We start from the raw sequence: 22,760 nt of genomic DNA, 5'->3' as shown, positions 1-22,760 counted from the left end.
ATGTAAAGTATCACTCTCTTTCGTACAGCATGTGTCAGGCCATGTACGAAAACAGTAAAGACCAGGCTGTGAGCTACATCCAGAGCTATAAAGTCAGCCGTTCAGGTTATGCTACTCATCACTGGAATATAACAATCATTAAAGGTCCATGCAGAAATATATGACTAAGAAGCAAAGGGTAGACGGGCTCAGATATGATCATTATCAAAGGCTATGGTTAAAAACAGTGATGAGTCATAAGTACGTCATATGGATCACACCTCATAATTAAAATCACCATTAAAGATAAAGAACCCTAAGTCCATTTATGCTTGTCCTCAGTAAAAACCTCCTTTGTTTTCCTGAGAACATGATCACCATCACTGCATCCCTTGCACACCATCCTGACTAAACACAGCAACCACAGGAGCCCTCAGGTTACAGGGAGGGGAGAAGAGCGCTTAGCCATCACCGTCACATTTTCACCTTCACTTTATTTATTTATTTATTTATTTATTTTTGTTTTTTTTTTTTTTTCGAGACAGGGTTTCCCTGTAGTTTCTAGAGCCTGTCCTGGAACTAGCTCTTGTAGACCAGGCTGGCCTCGAACTCAGAGATCCGCCTGCCTCTGCCTCCCCAGTGCTGGGATTAAAAGCATGCGCCACCACCACCTGGCTCACTTTAAAACACAGTATCAACTGACATAGACTTTTCCCCCCTGAAAATGAAAAAATTCTCCACTCTATACAGAGGGGTTTTTACTACTTTTTGTATTAGTATTAGGATTAAATTAGCAATTAATAACAATTAGCATTAAATTTAGCTATTATTTCTCCCATTTTTATTACCATCCAAAAATATCACTATCTCTTTCCAGTACTTGAGAGGCAAAGGCAGGTGAATCTCTGTAAGTTCAAGGCCAGCATGGTCTACAAAGCAAGTTCCAGGAAAGCTTGAGCTATTAAACAGAGAAAACCTGTCTCAAAAACAAACAAACAAACAACTAAATAAAATCTTATCTCCAAAGAAAACATAGAAAGTAGGTGTTTTAGGTCATTTAATTCTACTTACCAGATGAGCCACTAAGGTGACGTGATGCACACCGAGTTCAGCAGTTCCATATCTAGACATTAAAAGAGTTTACAGTTAGGAAAAGAGCAAGAACACAGAAAACACCCTGGTGAGGACATGTGAACTATTACAGGTTGAATATCCTTTATCTAAAATATCTTATACTGAAAGTGTTTCAGATTTTAGATTTTATCGGATTTTAGAATATTTACATATATGCAATGAGATCTGGGAATGGGCCCAAATCAAAACATTATCTTTTATAATTATACTTATCATTTATAATTGGCTATATACATAACTTAATTTTTATTCAATATTTCTAGTAATCTTGGGCAGTAAACTGTTTCAAGGAATGTAACTTTTCACTGTTGATACCATCAGTGCTCAAAGCTTGGAATTTAAGACATTTTGGATTTCAAATCAGGCATGTTCAAACTGGACACCCATCACCAAGGAACATCACAGTAAATAGATCTGCCTAAGCATTCACCTCCTAGTTTAAACATTAAAAAAAAGGACACTTGTTTCCAAACTTAGTATACTGGCATGGAATCTAACCATTAAAAGATTACAGAAGTAGAATTTTTTTATTAACTTAAAACTATGTTGATCACTACTAATTCAATTCAAACACAGAAATGGCACTCTTTACCGAGCAAGGAAACACCACACGTCCATCGCTAGCAATGAGGTGGTCATGTTAGTACTAAGCACTGCATTCAGTAGAGCAGCATCCTAGTGAGAAACAGAAATGTCAACTTATTCCTTGGCAGATGCTCATGAGATAGTAATGCCACATTTCTCACACTAAATCAGAAAGCACTATACAAATCAAAATAAGAGATCCTAAGTGGGAAACCTCCACAGGCTAGTATCTACAAGAACTATAATGCCATTTCTTTATCTGTTGAGCACCTAACTATGTGCTACTCATTGTGTTAAGCTGAGGGGAAACAGAAAGCAATCTTAACTGTGCTAACTCAGCCTTGAGAGCCACAAAGACCATTCTCTGAAAGCTTTCAAACAACATGACAAGTTTTTCTAAATTATCTTCAACCTTTAAATCTAATTCCATTAAAAATAAAACCACCTAAAAAACATACTAATCATTACATATTACTATTCACTTTTTGTGAAAGAGTATAGTAGTCTGAACAAAAAATGTTCCCCACAGGCTCAGGTATTGGAACATTTGGACCCAATTCTGACAGTCAGAAGTTATGAAACTTTCAGGATATGGAGTCTTGTTGGAGAAAGTACATCACTGGGAGCAGACACCGAGACGTTATAGACTTGCTTCATACCCAAAGTGGAGTTTGCTTCCTGTTTGTGCTTGTGGTGTGATCTCTCAGCTTCCTATTCTGGTCACCAAATGCTGTGCCTCCACAATCGTTATGTGGACTCTCTTTATGGAACGTTAAACCAAAACAAATTCTCCCTTTTTTAACTCCTCTGTTTTTTATCACAGCAAAAGAAATGTAGCTAGTACATTAGGTAACATCCCCTTCTTATAGTATTTTCTTATATCTCCCTACACAAAACACAAAATGTTTTATCAAATGTTTTTAGCTAAACAGTACATCTAGTATTATATGATCAAGGACTGCCATTTCTTAAGACACAAATGAACAAAACGACAAAATGTACAAGTTGAGGTGACTAGGTTGAAGTTTACTACAGTCATTAATTCTCATGTTCTTCTACAAAACAAATACAATTTCAATGAAAAGAAAGCAAAGTGCCGGGCGGTGGTGGCGCACGCCTTTAATCCCAGCACTCGGGAGGCAGAGGCAGGCGGATCTCTGTGAGTTCGAGGCCAGCCTGGTCTACAAGAGCTAGTTCCAGGACAGGCTCTAAAAAAGCTGCAGAGAAACCCTGTCTCGAAAAACCAAAAAAAAAAAAAAAAAAAAAAAAAAAAAAAAAAAAAAAAAAAAAAAAAAAAAAAGAAAGCAAAGTGCAAGCCCCACTTTCCAAGTTTGTAGAGCACTTACCAGCTCAGGGAACACTGAGGGATGAAAAGAAGCAACAAATGCACACAGATGAACACAGACGTACTGATATAAAGTAACAGACGCCTTGGCTTGCCCTTTACCCTCTACTCCCTGTAAACAAGCAGTCAGAGACAGTTCACCAGAACACCTCTCAAAATTGTAGAAAATGGCTTTGAATAGGGACATCCTGCAGGAAAATTAAGAACATTGAGCACAGCATTAATAGAAGTTAACAAATAGCGGGTAAAATAATGTCATAAACAGGGTTAATTTAGAGAATCAAAATATCAGAAGATAAAAATCAGTAATAATTGGAAATGTATATAAATATATAGATATAAAAAATAAAACATATTTACTGCTGAAAAAAAATCTTTAAAGAATTTCTTGAACAAAACTTTTTCAAACTGGGCATGTAATTTTAGGAAGGAGATGGGAGGACTGCCAAGAGTGCCAAGGCAGTCAGGGCTACACAGCAAGACCCCATCTTAAACAAAGAAACAAACTCAATAAAATAAATTTTAAAATCTCCATCACTTACAATAGTGCCAAGTTATATAAAATCAAACTCAAAGTTTTTTTTATAGAGCTTAGCTAAATTATTATTTTAAACATACATGGAAGCATCATTTTAAGATAGAAATAGTTGAAACTTTCATAAAGGTTTCAAGTAAAAAAACTAAAAACAAACAAAATATAAGTCTGTAAGAGACAAAATAAAATGATATAATTAAGTTCATATGTTACAAATAAAAGAGGGTCTTAAAAAGCCAGAGTATGGGCGGGAAGGCACCACACACTGCCTTCTGGGAAAGGCAGGATTTTGCACTTACAAACTCACTGAGGCTGTGCTTACCTACACAAGACCAACTTAGTCAACACCCTTGCACAGGGGCAGGGAGACAGTGTCTCAACAGTCCCCCCTCCTGACAGTAGATGGTTTCTGATAGGAGAGTCGGTTTGCTTTAAGGGTATGGCCCCTGGTTGGTCGACCATAGTTCCATTTGACAGCCACACACCCGTGAGCATATGGACAGCATAAACTGAACTTAGTGGGTTATAAAAATACATGAGGACAAAGAGCTGAGAATGAATGGAAAGTTAGGAAAATGTAGGGTAAGATGGGTGGGTGAATATGATCAAAATATGCGGTATGTATATATGGAATTCTCAAGTAATAAAAATATTTTATATATATTTTAATGAAGGAATTAGGTCAAAGTTAATAGCAGAACAGGTCACAAAATTTCAAAGTTTGAACATTACTTCTTTTTGTGAGCATACCAGTTTGAACCTCAGATTAACCAGACCAGCCAAGAGGAAGAATAAAAAAAAAAAAAATAGGAGCATAGCAGTAATCCAGTTACAACAAACTAGCACCTAGGCTGCAGTGCTGGAAAAGGGTGAAGACCAGTGACGTTTCCTGGGAGACACTGTACAGTATCTATCACAGCTTTAAAAAAAAAGATTTATGTATATGCCTGTATGTTCATCTGTGTGAGTATATCTCCACATGCGCATCCAGAGAAACCCGAAGGTGTCAGATTCCTAAGGCTGGAGTCACAGGTATTTGTAAGCCACCAAACATAGGTGCTAGGATCCAAACTTTGCACCTCATGATTGAGCAGCAAGCTCTCTTAACAGATATGCCATCTCTCCAGCTCCTATTGCAACTCACTCTTCCATTCTGTTATTTGCATCTATATCCATTATAGCCAATGTTTTTAGTGCCACCAATGGGTAATAATCAGTGAATAAAATTAAAATATTTTTAGCATCAGTTATATACATTTTATATCTTTTACATGGTAGTTTTTCTACACAATAGCTATTAAGCAGAATATGATAAGGTGATTTCAAAATGCTAAGTTCAAGTGCTTCTCTGTCTCAGCATCCTGCAGAGGAAAGATTATAGGCACAGACCATGTCTGGCTTAAACTTAAATTTAAGATCATTTCAAATTAACAGAGCCCACTAAACCACTGGTAATATGGTTATATTATAAGCAAAAGGTTACCTAGTCATAGCTTCTGTGCACCACAGGGTCTGTACATCCTTAGGCTGAGAGCACAGCTTATCCATGACAACAACCAGGAGCAGGACTTGTGGGAGCTGCAGTTCACAGGGCAGGTCTTTTCAGTAATAAAGTCATATGTTAAAACAAATTGGTAAATATATCCAAAATATTTTCAGCAGAAATTTGATAGTTTTATACAAAGAAAGTACAAGTATGACTAATAGGTGATGCTTCAATAAAAGTATAATGAATTTTAAATAAAATTTTCAAATTTCACAAAATAGTGACTGCTTGAAGGGAAACAACTGTATATGACACGTCAAATCAAGGAGATGGTGTAAATCTGTTCTGAAGCTTACCTAGTTTACTATCCAAAACTGCCTGTACAAAAGGCTGGGATGTGAGCAGCTGACTGATGAGTGGGTCCAGTAACACAAGGAAAGCACCTGCTATTTCCTCCTGCCGTGCTTTGGACATCCTAGCAGCATACTGGCTTGGAGGAAACTTGCTGCAAACAAAGGTGAAAACCCTCACGTATTTAATAGCGATCTTCTGGATTTAAATAAACGTATCACAAGTTCATGTCACAGTAGTGAAAAAAAGCATAAAAAGTACGTATTTTATAGGAAAAAGGCTCAAAACACTGAACTGCTAGTAGAAAGATATGAGGACCTAGAAACTACATAACATAGCTATAATTCTATAGAGAAAATATTTTCTAGAGAAATATAGTACTATTTTGAGGCATTTTAATGCCATTTGATGAGGAAACCTTAAAAATGTAAATAACAAATATTTAATCTACTAATAAAATCTATGTTAAAAGATAGGTCTGATATATTCTGGCTTACTTACTTCTTTAGAAAGTTGTTTTCAATAGCTCATACTTGTAACCTCAATTCAAGAGGCCAAGCCAGGAAGACTATAGTGGGTTTGAGGTCAGAGTACAGACCCTATCTCAAACAATCAAAAATAACTAAATTAATTGAATTAAGTTAAAAATAAGATAAAATAAGTTACTTTAAGATAGGTAAAGGACAGTAATGCTGTACATCTTTAATCCAAACACTGGGGAAGAAGAGGCAGGAAGATCTCTGTGAGTTTGAAGCCAGCTTGATCTACAAAAGTGAGTTCTAGGACAGCCAGGACTGTTAAACAGAGAAAAACAAAACAAACAAACAAAAAAAAATAGGTAAATGCTGAATCTATTATAAATTTTGTTTTTTAGAAGCTAAAGCTTTTTGAGAAATAATATACAAACACTAAAGGGGGTTAAAAATACTTTCACAGAAATATCTCAGTAATGAAGTTTAACTTCAATTAAAAACTATATGAAATATAATAAGTACTCAATATTTTTAGCTACTTCATATTTAATTATGGTAAGTGTGACATTATAAGCAAACTGTCTAACATGTAATATAACATTTAAAAGGATGCACTTAACAAATACCTGAAGTCTTTCTAGTATGAGAAAGAAAAGCCCTATTTCACATACAGCCAAGTATCTATGTCACTTTGCTCATTAATCTCATCGCCTTACTCCTGTATTCCTTCTTCTGTGACACATGGTTAACAAGATGCCTAATTAAGAGATTGAAATAAATAATAGATGAATAAAATAAAATATAGGTAGTAAAATTCCAGATATGAACTACAACTAAGCATCTAAATATCTTTCAATTTCATGATGTATTTGTATATTACTTCACAAATGTTTAAATGTCTATGTAGCAGGACGTACTGTTTAAGGAGGTACTATGGTAGTGCTAAAAAGAATATAGAAAACACTGCCCTTTATATAGTTTATATTTTAGTGAGAAGGGACAGTTAAGTAAAAAAGTAAACTTGTATAACAGTTTCCTCTTATCTATGATTTCAGTTTCCTGGAGTCACACCATCTAAAAGATGCGAGGGGCAGGGAGCACAACTTTTTATTTGTGTGCTGTTCTTAGGGACATGATGAAATCTCACACCATCCTGCTCTCCCCTGCCTGTGATGTGAATCCTCCCTTGTACAGTATAGCTTTGCTGTATAAATCAGCCACCCACAGTTCACTAGGCAGCTTCTAGGCCATCGGCTCCACTGTTCACGCATGGCATACTAGTTCTCAAGTAACTTTTACACAGTAGCCTAAAGTCATGTCCTAATAACTGTGTCATTCACCTAACTTCACTGATCCACAAGATATCCAATCTTCTCACATAAAAAAGGTAACTATAGGCCGGGCAATGGTGGTGCACGCCTTTAATCCCAGCACTCGGGAGGCAGAGGCAGGTGGATCTCTGTGAGTTCGAGACCAGCCTGGTCTACAAGAGCTAGTTCCAGGACAGGCTCTAAAGCCACAGAGAAACCCTGTCTCGAAAAACCAAAAAAAAAAAAAAAAAAAAAAAAAAAAGGTAACTATAGCAAAGCAAAATATTTTTGGAGAGACAGACCAATTCACATAATTCTTAACAATATACTATTACTATAGTGGTTTTCTTATTAGACATAAACTCTATTGTAGGTATGTATTTATATATGTATAAGAAAGCACAGTAAAGAATTCAGTATCATTTGCCTCTCAGGCAACAATTGTAGGCTTTTAATATATTCCTTATGAATTGTAGGGTCTACTATGATATACCAGGTGTTAATTGCTATACAGAAAAAAAAAGTTAAGAAAAATGAACAGGAAGCTCTTTGAGGAAGCCATCTAAGGATTGCAATGCAATAAGAAATGAGAGAAAACCTGGAAAAGAATGTACAACTGAGGAATTGTTGTACTGAAATGGGGAAAATAGTAAGTAGCACGTGTTACATACTCATGAAAACGAACCAGCAGCGAGGGCAGGTTCATGTTGCAAAAGAGAAAGGGGCTACCTGCAGGAATTGCCTGAGCATGTAAGAAAATTACATTCAGAGTACAAAGAGGTAGCCTCAGGCACATGCACAATTAATTCAGGGCAGCGAGGGAATTACTATATGGGCCCTAAATCCAGGTCCAAGGAGAGAGTTTATATAAGCTCTCTTCTAAATCCAGGTCCAAGGAGAGAGTATATATAAGCTCTCTTCTAACTGCTTCCATTATTCTCAGTGACAAAAGGAATTAACATCAAGGAACAAAAAAAAGTTATGGATAGAAGTTTAGGACTTTGGGCAAATGAATTGACAGATGTCAGGTTTCAGCGTTAAATTTAGAGCTCTAAGATAAGTCAATGTGACTAACCCCTAATTAAAGAAGACCTTTACAGACAGTTTACAAACCTAATTTGAATCTCATAAAACTATCATAAAAATTAATAAAGACAAAATTATAACAACATACTTGTACAATATACAAGGCTGACTGGTACTCTTATTCCTTGAATGTTCTAGCTTTCTAAAATTAGCTGAATGAAAAACGGGGAACTTGGGTGGATATGGCTTCTCAGTGCCTTCATACAGGCGGCTTCCATGTTCCAACACTGGCGCTGAGGCAAAAAGAAGACTGTACCACATCAGGCACTTTGTACAAGTTATCCTAATCAAAACAAAATCCCTGAAGCAGGAGTTATTATTACTTCAGTTTTTAGGTGAGAAAACTGACAGCTAAAGATATTCTCAAACTAATACAGAACTATGTTTACTTTTATCTGAAGCCAGCGAGGTGGCTCACCAGGTAAAGGCACCTGCACCTGGGTACAGACCCACAAAAGCACATAAAGTTAACTTAATATCATGAGGAAAGGCTCTCCCTTTTTCTAAACCTTCCTGACTCTCACAACTTCTTTCCAAATATCAGCCATTTCTTGGTTTTTACACTTCTTCCTCAGGAATGATCCAGTAAACGTTAGTGGATAAAGTTTAAAATGTCACATCTTACACGAGTCTTAGTCATGCTGAGAAAAACTCCACAAATAAAAAAAGGCACTTCATGGCATTAGCTCATACAAAACAAAACAAACAAATAAAAAACCTTAAAGTTATAAAACATTTAGGCATTATGGCCATTTTCTAAAATTTATTCTCTCTCTTTTTAATTTATTTTTTATTAAATTGACTGAACAGATTATTAAGGGCATGTAGGAGAATATAAAATAAAACATGTCACTATTCCTGTCTATTGTGTTCCATCTGCTGCTAACACCCTCCAAATTAACTTAATAATTCTACTATGCAGATACAAAATGTAAATATGCATTATATGATAATCTGTGTGTATATTAGCATCTGTATGTGTGTATATACATACATAGGTGTATATATAATATATTCATATATATTATATATATATATTATATATATAATACACCCATACACAAATGCTTTGGTATTTATCATTATACTAATTATTTGTCATTTTAAGAAACTAGTAAAAAAGTTAAACTCACAAGGAATGCATCTTTCAAAAGCTTCCATCTCCCAATATTTTATGCAAGTAGGCAGACTTTACTCAAACGTTAAGAAAAATCATTCTAATGCTTTAGTATGCATGTTTACATGGCTTGAGTAGCACTGGCACACTTTAGTAACCATAAGGCACTCCTTTTTACCTGTATATCTGAAGATAAAGCTGGTGTAAAGTACAGCAAGAATCAGACAGAAAAGGAAGAAATTCCTAAAAAAAAAAAAAAAAAGAAATTCTACTCATTCTTTATATGTCACATGAATGTTTGATTCATATCTTCCGCCCATAACATACAAAATAGAACTTGGACACACCACAAACAAATATAAAAAGAAAGCTTACGTGAAAATGGAAGATGAGGGTAAGCATCCAAAGTTCTTGGCTGCTAGAGCCATCATCACCCACAATTAGTAGCTGACACTAAGGACCACCTCTGCTGTTTAGTTTTGGCATTTCTTGTATTATTGGCCTTTAGCTCATCTCTTTTTAATTTTCATTGGAGGGGGGAATTTTTATTTTCAAGGAAGAGCATAAAGGGGTGGCCAGAGAGGTAGGTGGATCTTGGAGGAGATGCCAGAAGAGAAAAAAACAAAAATGTTTTCAAACCTTAAAAAAAAGAGAAAAGAACATCAAAGTAGAAGGGGACTTGGGAAGAAGTCTCACTCTGCAGGAGAGGGGGATGAGAAAAATTAATGAAGAGTAAAATGACCAAAATACATGATATACATGTATGAAACCATCAAAGAATTAAAAAAAAATGAAATTAAAATTTTTAACTTGGGTAATAGTTGTTTTGTTTTGCTTTTCAATCACTAACATCTTTAATAATAATGTCTCTTTCAATGTCTGGTCCTCTTTCCACACATTCTTGGAAAACCTTTTTTTTTTTTTCTTTTGGTTTTCTGAACCAGGGTTTCTCTATTAAATGTGTATCCCTGGCTGTCCAGGAACTCTGTAGACCAGGCTGGCCTTGAACTCAGAGATCCACCACAGCCTGGCATTTAACCTATTCTGGTAACTTCAAATATCACAGCCATTCTGAGAATATCAGAAGGAGAAAGTATGTGTATATATGTGGATAAAGGGTTTGAATGTTTAAAGTTGACCCTAACTCCGAAATATGGTAGAAATAACTTATAAATAGTTGGGGCTGTTTTTTTGTTTGTGTAGAAGGAGCAGCGGGGATGCATCCCGCCACCCGGCTAGCTTTACCTCAAACAATTACACGGAAACTGTATTCATTTAAACACTGCCTGGCCCATTAGTTTCAGCCTCTTATTGGCTAATTCTCACATCTTCCTTTAACCCACATTTAGTAATCCGGTAGCACCACGAGGTGGTTGCTTACCAGGAGAGATCTTAACCTGCGTCTGTCTTGGAGAGAAGCATGGCGACTGCCTGAAGCGTCTGCCTCACTGCCTTCTACCCAGCATTCTGTTCTGTCTACTCCGCCTACCTAATTTTCTGTCCTATTAAAGGGCCAAGGCAGTTTCTTTATTAACCAATGAAAGTAACACATAGACAGATGACTCTCCTCCATCGTTTGTTTTGTTTTTTGGCTTTTACATACAAGGTTTCTCTGTGTAACAGTCCTAACTGTCCTGGAACTCACTTTTGTAGACCACGCTGGCCTCAAACTCAGATCCACCTGCCTTTGCCTCCCACGTGCGGGAATTAAAGGCATGTGCTACCAACCTCTAGCTTTATAAATAGTATTTAAACACAAACTAAGTCATTTCCTTCTAACTTATGCTTATAAAAATTATAATTTACTTACATAAATAATTTTCAGAAAATTAAATGAAAATATCACTGATGATGCTATCAATAAGTAGTATAACAGATGTTCAGTATTTAACAATCAATAGTTTTAAGCCATGAGATCTTCAAAATGAACTTAAAAGAAACATTCAAATAACTGGTTTGGGCAAGCTGAGGAGTATGGTGATGATTCAGTGGGTAAGAGTACTTGACAGAAAAGAAAAAGAACTTGAGTTTGAATCAGCAGCATCCACATAAAAGCCAGTCACGGCATAGCATACTGTAACCCCAACACTGGGAGATAAGAGCTAGACAAATTCCAGGAGTTCACTAGCAAACAACAGGCTCAGGGAGAGACCTTGCCTCATGAAACAGGGTAAAGAGGAGAAGACACACTCCATGTAGACTACTGCCCTCATGTGTACACACATGTGGCCCACTCTACCATACACAAAAGGACAGTTTAAAATTTAGTGTGTTTTACATTTATGTATTATAAAACTGGACCTTACCTTAATGTAGTGCAAAAGGGAGTTAGCCAAGAAACGACACAATTTGAGTGATTTCTGAAATATTCTATGGTCAGCATTATCCTGTTCAGAAGGAAATAAGTATAATAATGTAAAATTAGCTAAACAAGACAATATTTTCTAAAAAGACAGTAAGCAGATTATGAATTTTCCATGAAAACATATTTTCTTATTGTTTTATTCTTACCAATTAACAAGAGATACTTTATGAATTCTGCATTACTAAAAATAAACTGACTTATTGATTTGAAAGTGAAACTCAATTTATTATAGTTCTTTACTATATGGGGATCAAATTAATCAAAAGGAGAAAGTGATTGATATGTAAAAGGTAAAAGAAAGCAACAGGGAGAAAAGAGAATACAAACAGCCAATGAGTAATAGTGAAAAATTATAACCTAATTAGGTATCTTTTGGGAAAAAGAAGGAGTGAAGACTATTTGATTAGCAAATCTTAAAAAGACATGATACATGATATTCACAAGCTGGGGAGAAAAGTGGGTTAATAAGGACTTTTTCCAATTGCTGGTGGAAGCATAAAATAATTCCTGTTCAATTATATCATGAGTTAAGCAGTTAAAATTCTTTAATTAGCAACTTTGTTTCTATATCTACAACCATGAAAATGTTGCACCCAGTATGTGATTCAATGTTTTTCAACTGAAGTAAGCCAAACATCTATCACATATAGTGACTAAATATTAACAGCATACTCACAGACTATAATCCATTAAGGCATGAAGAACAGAGCAAATATATTTATTGTCATGACACAAAATTTCCAAGCATGGATAAAAAGTTTTATATTAACACCACAAAGTTAAGTGAAATGAATTATCTTTAATTTTGGGAATTATTTCACAAGAAAAAATGTTAACTGAATATATTTGGTTCTTTTCCTGCTATGGTAAAAGCCTAGTTAAATCCAATCAAAATCTGAGTTATCCACTAATGGAATAATCTACTTACATCTGACTTGCACTACAAACAAATAATTGGAAACGGTTTTCTGCAGTAAAAAACTGTGTAAATAGAAATTCACCTTTCTTTTATATTACTGATATGAACTCTTTCCAGGTAAAAAACACAGAATAAAAGCTGGACAGATGACTCAAAGACACAGGTGCTTGCCACACAAGTTTAAAGATAAAAGTTTGACTTCTGAAATACACAAAAAAGGAAAAAAAACAACTCTATAGGACTGTCCTCTGACCTACACACACACACACCCCCCTCCCCACACACACACACTATGCATGATGCATGTCCCACTCCCCCAGAGTAATTTCTTTTTAAGAACAGAGGTTAAAGATGAATCTACACTAATGCCAACTTTTATCAGCCCAGACTTTTATCAACCTGGCACTCACTATCAAGAGTAAAATAGAACACACTCTCAGCATGTTCTCTCCTGCAGGGGTCTCTGCAATTGCAGGAGGCAAAAGGGCAGTTTGGTTCAACACAACTAAGTAGCTAGTGTTGCTTCAAACTTTGGTAGTCTGACCCTGAGTAGTTTATTTTAGCATATTGAAGCATAGCACAATTTGGTGAAACGTTCCCAGTACTATTCAGCTCAATCCCATGTGCACAGTAAGCACATACAAAACTCTCCTTGAGGAACAAAGTAATCTAAAGAAAGATCCAAGATGACTACACTGAAACTCATTGTAAAGTACATTCGGCATCTTCCATAAAGATAGGATATACAAACTGACTGAGACTAGCAAGCTTATGAACAGGGTCTGGGGGAGGATCAGGACCACACAGAAAGAACATGGTCACCATCAGGTCTGCGCCCAGTCTTCTGGGCAGATAACAGGTTACACATCCCTTCTGAAGGAACCATCCTGTGTGTTTAACATTCCAGGATCCCTTAGTCCTTACCTGTGATACAAGGAAAATCATGCAGACTGTGACTAAAGCCTTACTTTTCCTTTATTACTAAGTAGCATTATACCTATTAAATCTTAAGCTTTTATTTCAATATCTTTAAAAAAACAAGTAAACAATATAAATACATTCACACTCTTATATGGCTCACTTAATTGTTAAAATAAGTAGGGAATATAAGCCAGGCAAACATTTTTTTCAGGGTTTTAAAATGAGTAACCGTATTTCTTTTCTTTAAATACTGGTAAAAATCTAAATGTAGCAGAAAATAAACGAGACTACAGATACCAGAGAATGTGCTTATTTTCTAAATAATACAAAAACTTAACAAGCAATGTATGGGAGCCAACACTTGGAAAAGGGAGAAGGATCAAGTTTGAAGACAGCCTGAGCTAGAACTCAAGGACCTGTCTTCAACTCACCTTACCATCAACCTAAATAGGAATGTGTGTGTGTGTGTGTGTGTGTGTGTGTGTGTGTGTGTGTGTGTGAAAGAGAGAGAGAGAGAGAGAGAGAGAGAGAGAGAGAGAGATGTCTTCCTCTATCTCTCTCCACCTTATTTTTCCATACGGGATCTCTCACTGAACTTGGGGCTTGTCAGGTTGGCTACAATAAATACTTAAATACTTAACCAGTGAGTCCTAGGGACTCATTTGTCTCCATTACCCCAACTCTGGGGTTTCAAACATGATTCTAAGGTACTAGGTTCTCATACTTGAGCAGAAAGCACTTTACACACTGATTAATCTCCTTAACCCCCAAATAATTATAATGACAATTATTAAGAATTTATGATAGAGATTAAATTAAGTACCTTAAAAATAAATTTTACATATTTTTGAAACTGAATGACTGGTGTCTAAAGCTTTATGATGAGTAATCTAATTCAATATAATTTTTAAAACAAAATTCAGTATTTTAGAAATAAGGTCATTTCAGGCACGATCAGGTAAGTCTAGGTGGTACCAGACTTAAGGGCACCCTTAATCCCATATGACTGGTATCTTAAGATGGAGAGACATAGGAAATATATCATATGAAGATGGGTACAGAGACTGAAATCTGCAGTTGTACACTGAGGAATGTCAAGGTCTGCCAGCATCAGAAGCTGAGAGAAAGGCACAGTATAGACTCTCCCCTAGACAGAACATGGCCCTGTTGCCATTTAAGAACTCAAAACTTCTAGAATGATAAGGAGAATAAGCTGCTTAGTTTGTTTTGTTTTAATGGCAGACCCAGACAATGAAGACTAGTTTATTCATATCCCATACTTACAATTAAATTCACTGGCTTTACTGTGACACTTCAAAAAGCAGGTACTAGTCTGAATGTTGGTGTTATGTCAAACTATGCTGGAACCACAAACTCGGTGCATATTCAATATTAAGTGTTAGGGCCTTTGAGGAAGTGATCTGGGCAAGAAGTCTTTATGAAGAGATTGCAGGGAGGTATCTAAGCTCTTTCACCACATGAGAATGCACTAAGGTGACACTTTCTGAGCTGAGAGTACGCCCTGACCATACATTGTTGTGATATCATGTTTTAACAAATAAAGCTTGCCTGGAGACCAGAGGGTGCAGCTAGCCACTAGTTAACCATAGAGGTCTGGGGCCTGTACAGACAGACAGGAAGTGAGAAGGTGGGGAGGAGACAGGATCTAGGTAGGCCCTTTTCGGTATGAAAAGTTGAAGATAAGAGGTGACTTTGGCTGGTCCTTTACTTCTTTGATCTTTCAGTTTTTACCCCAATATTTGACTCCAGGTTATTAATAAGATTAATTAGGATCATGTATCAATACACCTGCTTCTGTCTTGATCTTAGCTTTCCCTGACTACAGAATTGTAGAAATAGTTTGCTGTTGTATTCAAATAACTTAGTTTCAGGTATTCTGGTGTAGAAGGAACAGTAGACTACTACAAGATGATTACTACTTGGGAAACACCTTAATTATCAACAGTGAATAGCAGAAGGCACTGTTGACTACAGTGAGCACAAGACTGGACATAGAAGCCACCCCAGAACTCTTTCAGTCAGTGAATGGAGTTGGTCACATTTATCAGTCCAAAATTCACACAACTAAGTAAAACATGAAAATTTAGTTGAAAAAGTTTCCATTCAATTTCATTATCATACAGCTAATTTATTTAAAATAAATTAATATATATTTATTACACACTTAGCTACTCTATCTAGGAACCTCCCAGATTTTCTTTCAACTTGCCACTACAGGCTATACTATTCTTTGGGTTTTCCTCACCTCTCAACTGCCCAGGAACCTAATTTTCCTTTTACTACTAATAGGTGAATCTGCAGCATCAAGCAAAAAAGAAATTGAAAAGAAAGCTAAGAGTCAAGATATCAGAGGTTCTCAACCTTCCTAATGCTGCCACTTTTTAATACAATTCCTCATGTGGTGACCTCCAACTATAAAATCACTTTCATTGCTTCTTCATAGCTGTAATTTTACTACTATTATGAATCTTAATGTAAACATTTGCATTTTCTAATATCTTAGGCAACCCGTGTTAAAGGGTCATTCACCCCCAAATGGGTCACTACCCACAGGTTGCAAACTGCTGGGTCAAGTTCTCTGCCACTGACACAGGATACACAGGTAAGCTCTCCTACCAGTGAGGTCCTGGGAACCAGAAAGGGAACAGGAGTGAGAAAATAAAAAGGAGAAATGAAGGCAGCTTAAAGGAGAAAGAAAAAAAAAAAAGAAAAGAGTGAAACTCTTCCTACAGCTATCCTTCACGTCTGTATGTTTCAGAGCTCCTTTTCAAAGTCCTACGTTCCTTTTAGATCTGTCCTGTCAAACTATCCTCATTACTAGTTGCCACCAGTCTGGAACTCGGATTAAATGTCTACACTTCTATCCCTAAGGCTGTTTGGTAGGGAAGAAGACAGATGCAAAGGAACCTTCAGTCAGTTGTAGATCCACAAGAGGAGAAGTGATATTTCTGACATTTGGGAAAGAAATATTCAACTCATCTTCCCATAAAAGTTAACATATTAGTTCCTCAGTCCATCAATGCTGTAACTCAGGGATGATTAAATAAATTTAGAGTTAGTCTAAAACAAAAGTTATTGTGATAATATAATACTTTTATAGGAAAAGATGAATTGTAATTTCAAACAACCCTATTCTGCATGCTTAGAATGCAGCCTTTATTTCATTAAGGTGATGCCAATTCAACACTGTAACTTCTTGAAATCAAAAGAAACCTATCAATTTTAAAAAGAATAAACACCTACACATATCTACTGTTAAAGGTTATAATGCATTGGTGACAGAAAGGCTGACAATCTCTATATTAGGATGACCTTAAATAAATGTAAAACAGAGAAACTACAATTTTTTTCTAGGTCAGAAAAGAATAAAAGATTCTGAAGACAATGCTCTGACCAACTAAGTATGTAAAAATGATGGGCAGGCAAATGCTATTGTAACTGAAAGAATGAATGTAATACAATGTTCTAGGTAAAAAGTAGTTATGAGTTGTAAATAATTCTACAGATTTTCTAAGGGAAAATAATTAAAACCCTAGACCATACTCTTTATGTTTAATAAGATTTAACAACTGCGAAAATAATAACTCCCCTTTGTAGTGTTGTTTGATTTCATTTTACCTGTGCAGCTGGCTGTGTCATCTGTTCAGCTAACTGCAAACAAGAATGGAAGGAGAAAACAATGTCTTCACACAAGTTAGAAATTATCTCTTTGTGTTTCAATTGGCTCTTTATAATAGACTGGTGTTTAAGGCTCTGCCTAGATGGATAAAAAGAGAAAAAATAAAATCACCAGGAGACATGAAATAACATAAATCAACTTTGACTTAGAAATACCTTATTTGATACTGATAATTATCTAACAGTACCTACAAACACATGAATTCGAGCATACTATGGTTCGTGGTCCATTATTCTGAACTACCAGCTCACTAGCTACAACTGTAGGAAGTTTTGTTTGTTTTTAACAGATAATAGTATAGAGGAGTTCAGTTTGGTTTGGAAGTTACATGTACAAATATCTAAATCATCATGCAGCAGAATCAGTGAGTTTCCATACAACGACAAAAATTTTTCAAATGTAATCTTAAAACCATCAATTATTTAGAATTGGAGATATAGAAAACACAGTATGAAAAAGAAAATCTAACAAACTTACTTAATTATAAATTTCCATGTATTGGCATGAAATGCTTGGTCCATACCAGATATCACAGAGCAGATATCCAATAACGAATGAATAACTAAAAAGAAGAACAATACATCTCTCAGGATAATCAAATGTTACATGAGAAATTTTCTTATATTTAAATGGATCACGTGAACATCTGAACACTTGACTGAAGAATTAAAATATGTACTAGTTTGAAAATAATTTCTGAAAGCAAATGTTATATTTTTAAGGTTTCAATAATGAAATATTGAGCTGGGTGGTGGTAGTGCACACCTTTAATCCCAGCACTAGGGAGGCAGAGGCAGGCAGACCTCTGTGAGTTCAAGGCCAGCCTGGTCTACAAGAGCTAGTTCCAGGACAGGCTCTAAAACTACAGAGAAATCCTGTCTCGGAAATTAAAAAAAAAAAAAGAAATATTGATATTGCAGTTCACATCTATCTAATGACAATTAAAACCAAAAATGTTCAGTGGAATAAAAGTTACATCCTATTAAAAAATGTTCAGTAAACTAATAGTTACGTCCTATTATAAAATGTTCAGTGGAAGGCACCTATGTTTACCAGTGTACCACCAACAGCCACGACTGTTATACAGAAAAACCTTGTCTTAGAAAACCAAACAAACAAAAAGAAATTAAAAAAAAAAAAGTTCAGTGGAATAAAAGTTATGTCCTATTGTAGTTGAAATATTCTAGAGATATAATTCTAATTTAAAAAAAAACTACTAAGAAAACCTAACAAAAACTGCAACTTAATTTATACTAACTTACACTCATGCAAGTGTTTTATTCTAGTTGTTTTAGAAAGCTTGTAAAAATGGTTCCAATGGCCCCTTCTCTGGTCATAAAAATGTCTCTGGGCACAGATCTTTAACTTAATTTGATAAAAAACAATGACCAAAGCAAAACAAGCCAAGATTTGGTGTCCTGGTACTTGTCCTCCCCTTGTTATTCTTGAAAACCCCAAAGCTATAAGGGATTGGGCCTGTGTTAAAATGCAGACTTTCTCACCACTTCTGCCTCAGCAAACAGCCAGAGGTGAATAACGTCCTTAGCCATAAATGCAGGAATGAGCTAGCTGCACAGAAAATTACTGCAGATAATGGCAGTCTAAGTTGAGGCACATGGGATTGTGAATAAACAGACACTATTTTAAACAACAGATTTTCAAGTTGATTACTTAGAGAGCAAAAGGTACCCAATAAGTGGCCCCAAATCAACCTATAATCTTAACAGTAAAGTTAGAAATATAATCTTTGCTTTCCTATATTAATGCATTATTTTTAAAATTCTAGATGATAATCATTAATAAGCGATGAAATCAACGACACAGACTACAATCAGTAACTTCTGTATTGTGTTTGGGAGACAGGGCTTTACTATGTGGCTCAGACCACCTAGAACCTGGTAAGCTCTTTCTTCAGCTTCCAAAGTGCTATGCCGGCCTGTGCTATCACACCTGGATAATAATTAATAAGTTTGTAGAATGAAATAGTATGTGCAAGGCCTTGGGCTTAATCCCCAAAAAAGAAAAACAAAGAAATAATAGAATATAATACATGTAAAATAGATATTTATTATAATAAATGCGTGTGTCGGTATACATGTACACATTCAAAAGTCCCCCAACACACACACACAATTCCAGAAAGGAATTTAGCTCCCTCCCTCACACACACACTTTTTGTTTTGGGTTAAAGAGAAATAAAAAGTAAAGGCTGCTTTGTCAGACTATAGAGTAGCTTAAAGAGTATAAAGTTACATAAATCCTTTATTTGTTAAATCTTTTGTGTGGAAATTACATACTATATATTTTACTGGATATTCAAATTGATAATAGAGTATAAAAACTAAATTTTACAAATTTAAAAAAGTGAAAATTTACCTAGGGAGATTTATATTATTTTTATACATAAGCAAGAAAGCATGCATAAAGAGAAACATTAGTGGGCTGGAGAGATGGCTCAGAGGTTAAGAGCACTGCCTGCTCTTCCAAAGGTCCTGAGTTCAATTCCCAGCAACCACATGGTGGCTCACAACCATCTGTAATGGGGGTCTGGTGCCCTCTTCTGGCCTGCAGGCACACACACAGACAAAATATTGTATACATAATAAATAAATAAATATTTAAAAAAAGAGAAACATTAGTTTGATGATTTAATTGATTAATGAACTATAGCCATTTTCACCCTATTCTAATCAATAATTCTTTGCTCACCTTCTACCATCAACAAAGTGTTATTTTCATCTATGGAAGGGCCCATGCAAACCTTGTCCAGCAGTTCCATCAGCCGCTTCTGGAGAGAATAGGCCTCCCTGAAAACAGACTGGAGAAGGTCTGACAGTAGGTGTAAGCGTCCAGAATACAAAGATTCGCTATTCTGATCATAAAATATAAAAAGGAGAGAAACAGATCACAAACAGCTCAAAATTCAAATTTACTTTAGTCCATACTATCAGAGACTGAGATCATAAACAATGTTCTGACAGAATCACACTTTACTAAATGCACTTTGATAGATGCAGGAATGTAAACAGTGCACATTTTAGCATCCTACCACATGCATAAATCTAGTTAATGAGCAATTTGGCATTTACCCAGCAAAACAAAACTGCCTGTGCCCTACAAATTCTAAGCCATCTTTTGTGCTTTCCAGCTGCCTGAGTAATGTTAAGAAGGACTAAATTAATCCACTTTGCTATCTAACAGAACAATTTCAAGATTCCTGTGGTTACACATAAATCTTAACCATTTTTTTAAGGAAGGGGAAATTCAATTCCAAAATCACTTTTTAATCACTTGTGAAACAATTAAGTCTATCTTTGCTCCAGAGAAAAGTCTATCCCATTATCAACTAAAATGTAAAACCTTATGCATAAACACTTATCTGGCACTTCTGCCTACAGATCCCAGGCTATTTAAACTCTACATAGACCCACTGCTCACCTTACAATGTACAAATGTCTTTTTAATTATATGCAGGATGGATGAGGGAAGACTATGAATATTTTCTAGAATGATGGATTGCTGTGTGGTACAGACATGATGGACACATCCTGTAAGGCCTCCTAAGATCTGCACCATTGTCTGGAAGAAAGGAAAGGTTGGTTCAAGGTATACTTTTATGTAGGCAACAAAGGAATTAGATAGCATTCTGAGTGCTGGACCTACAGCCATAACAAAACATCATGTGCCTCTCTCTTTTCAGTGAGCTGCATTCTCTCAGAACACCACTCGGGATCACAACCCAATTCAGGTGCTACCTTAATTTGTCTTCTAAGACAACTAACATAAAATTATATAAAAAATTCAGAAATTGGGGCTGGAGAGATGGTTCAGCTGTTAAGAGCACTGACTCTTCTTCCAGAGGTCCTGAGTTCAATTCCCAGCAACCACATGGTGGCTCACAACCATCTATAATGAGATCTAGTGCCCTCTTCTGGGGTGTAGGTACACATGCAGGCAGAATACTGTATACATAATAAATAAATGAATAAATCTTTAAAAAAAAATCCAGAAATTGACCTTTAATATGTATTTAAGTCCATAAATTTAATTCAAGCATTATGCCATTTCATGAAGAATAAATGGTTTGTCTTGTTTTTTCGAAGACAAGATTTCACTCCCTAACCCTGACTGGCCTCAACCTCCCTAGTACAACAGGTAGGCATGAGGCACCACCCCTGCTACAAAAAACTTCTCAGTTTTTTTTTCTTTTGAGACAGGATCTCACTGTATAATCCCATCTGCCCTTAAACAGAAGCATCTCCTGCCTTAAGCATGTCACAACATCCAGCTCCATTCTTTTTCTATACACTTACTTACTTGTAAAATATTCCTTAGAGTGACCTGGATTTCTAAATTTTGGCTTGAGAGTTCTCTGGCTTCAGTGGTTAATTCACGTATCATTCTATCAAACAATTTCATAGTCTGTGAAAACAAATCAGCTTATAAACAGGACTAGAAATCACTAGATAAAAAAGGACACCTTTGAAGGAAAAAATACAACAATGACCTGATTATTCCTAACTATCCACTGTCAGTTAACCACTGGTCCTAATTTAAAAGTACTTCTACAACAGAGTCCCTAAACAAAGCCCCAAGTCTTACTTTGCTTTTCATTTCTGTGGTGTGAATGTATTTAGTAACAGAAAAATAACTCATTCAAAGTTCATCTGAGGGTGTAACAAGGGCCAAGTACTACTCTGAATAATAAAAACCCCACTCAACCAATATCCTATGGTATTTACAAGGGCATTTCTTGGTATTGGTTATGAATTTATACTGAGTCTTATATTTAGAACCCATTTATATATTTGGTTTGTTTTGTGTTGTGAGACAGGATCTCTCTATGGAGCTTTGGCTATCCTGGAACTCTCTGTGTAGACCAGGCTAGCCTTGAAGTCACAGAAATCTGCCTACCTCTGCCTCTCAAGAGCTGGGATCAAAGGTGTGTGACATCCACTAGGCAGTACTCACTTATATTTTGACTAGTTCACCCTTTTAAATATAAAAATCACTTTATAGTAATGAACTCACAAATAAAAACATCATGCAACTAGATTTAATGAAGCTACTTAAACAGTTATCTATTCCCAAATTAAACACATTGCAATGAAATGTTATACTACAAAACAGCATTATATAAAAAAAAAAGCTTAGTTGTATTATTATAAGGATATCTCAAATTGGCACAAAAGTGAACTATTTTTACTATTTATTTGCACCTGAATATATTTGATAAATAAGAAAAATAAGAGAATTAAGAAAATTAGGAACAGATTATATAAAGTTAAGATCAGATTTTAATATCTTCTATAGTATGCGAATTAACACAAAACTGTACCTTTGGTAAAATTTGGGAAAAGAAAGTCTGTTCCAGTGTCATGTGATTCATATGAGGCAAAAAATTATCAGTAATGATTTTCAAAATTCCTATAAAGCAAAATAACATATTTTGAA

At 35.6% G+C, this 22,760-nt stretch overlaps 1 protein-coding gene across 7 annotated transcripts in view; it reads right to left on the bottom strand.

The window, feature by feature from the left end:
* The window catches only part of C12H1orf112 (chromosome 12 C1orf112 homolog), a 43,252-nt gene that overhangs the window by 16,142 nt on the left and 4,350 nt on the right, over positions 1 to 22,760 (bottom strand). For 2 of the 7 annotated variants that reach the window (XM_038309526.1, XM_038309527.1), the window contains 13 exons: positions 22,645 to 22,733; positions 21,624 to 21,728; positions 20,745 to 20,885; positions 20,016 to 20,178; positions 17,784 to 17,868; positions 17,246 to 17,384; positions 11,708 to 11,788; positions 9,580 to 9,644; positions 5,421 to 5,569; positions 5,062 to 5,176; positions 3,045 to 3,231; positions 1,706 to 1,788; positions 1,051 to 1,102 (listed from right to left, as the gene is read on the bottom strand). In XM_038309526.1, coding sequence (XP_038165454.1) covers positions 1,051 to 1,102; positions 1,706 to 1,788; positions 3,045 to 3,231; positions 5,062 to 5,176; positions 5,421 to 5,569; positions 9,580 to 9,644; positions 11,708 to 11,788; positions 17,246 to 17,384; positions 17,784 to 17,868; positions 20,016 to 20,178; positions 20,745 to 20,885; positions 21,624 to 21,728; positions 22,645 to 22,733 — 1,454 coding nt within the window. The other 5 variants (XM_038309528.1, XR_005282862.1, XM_038309529.1 and 2 more) reach the window with 5 other exon arrangements.

This window comes from Arvicola amphibius, chromosome 12 (assembly GCF_903992535.2).
Source record: "Arvicola amphibius chromosome 12, mArvAmp1.2, whole genome shotgun sequence".
NCBI lineage: Eukaryota > Metazoa > Chordata > Mammalia > Rodentia > Cricetidae > Arvicola > Arvicola amphibius.
The sequence above is the reverse complement of the archived record's forward strand: the minus strand, read 5'-3'. Positions and strand labels throughout refer to the sequence as shown.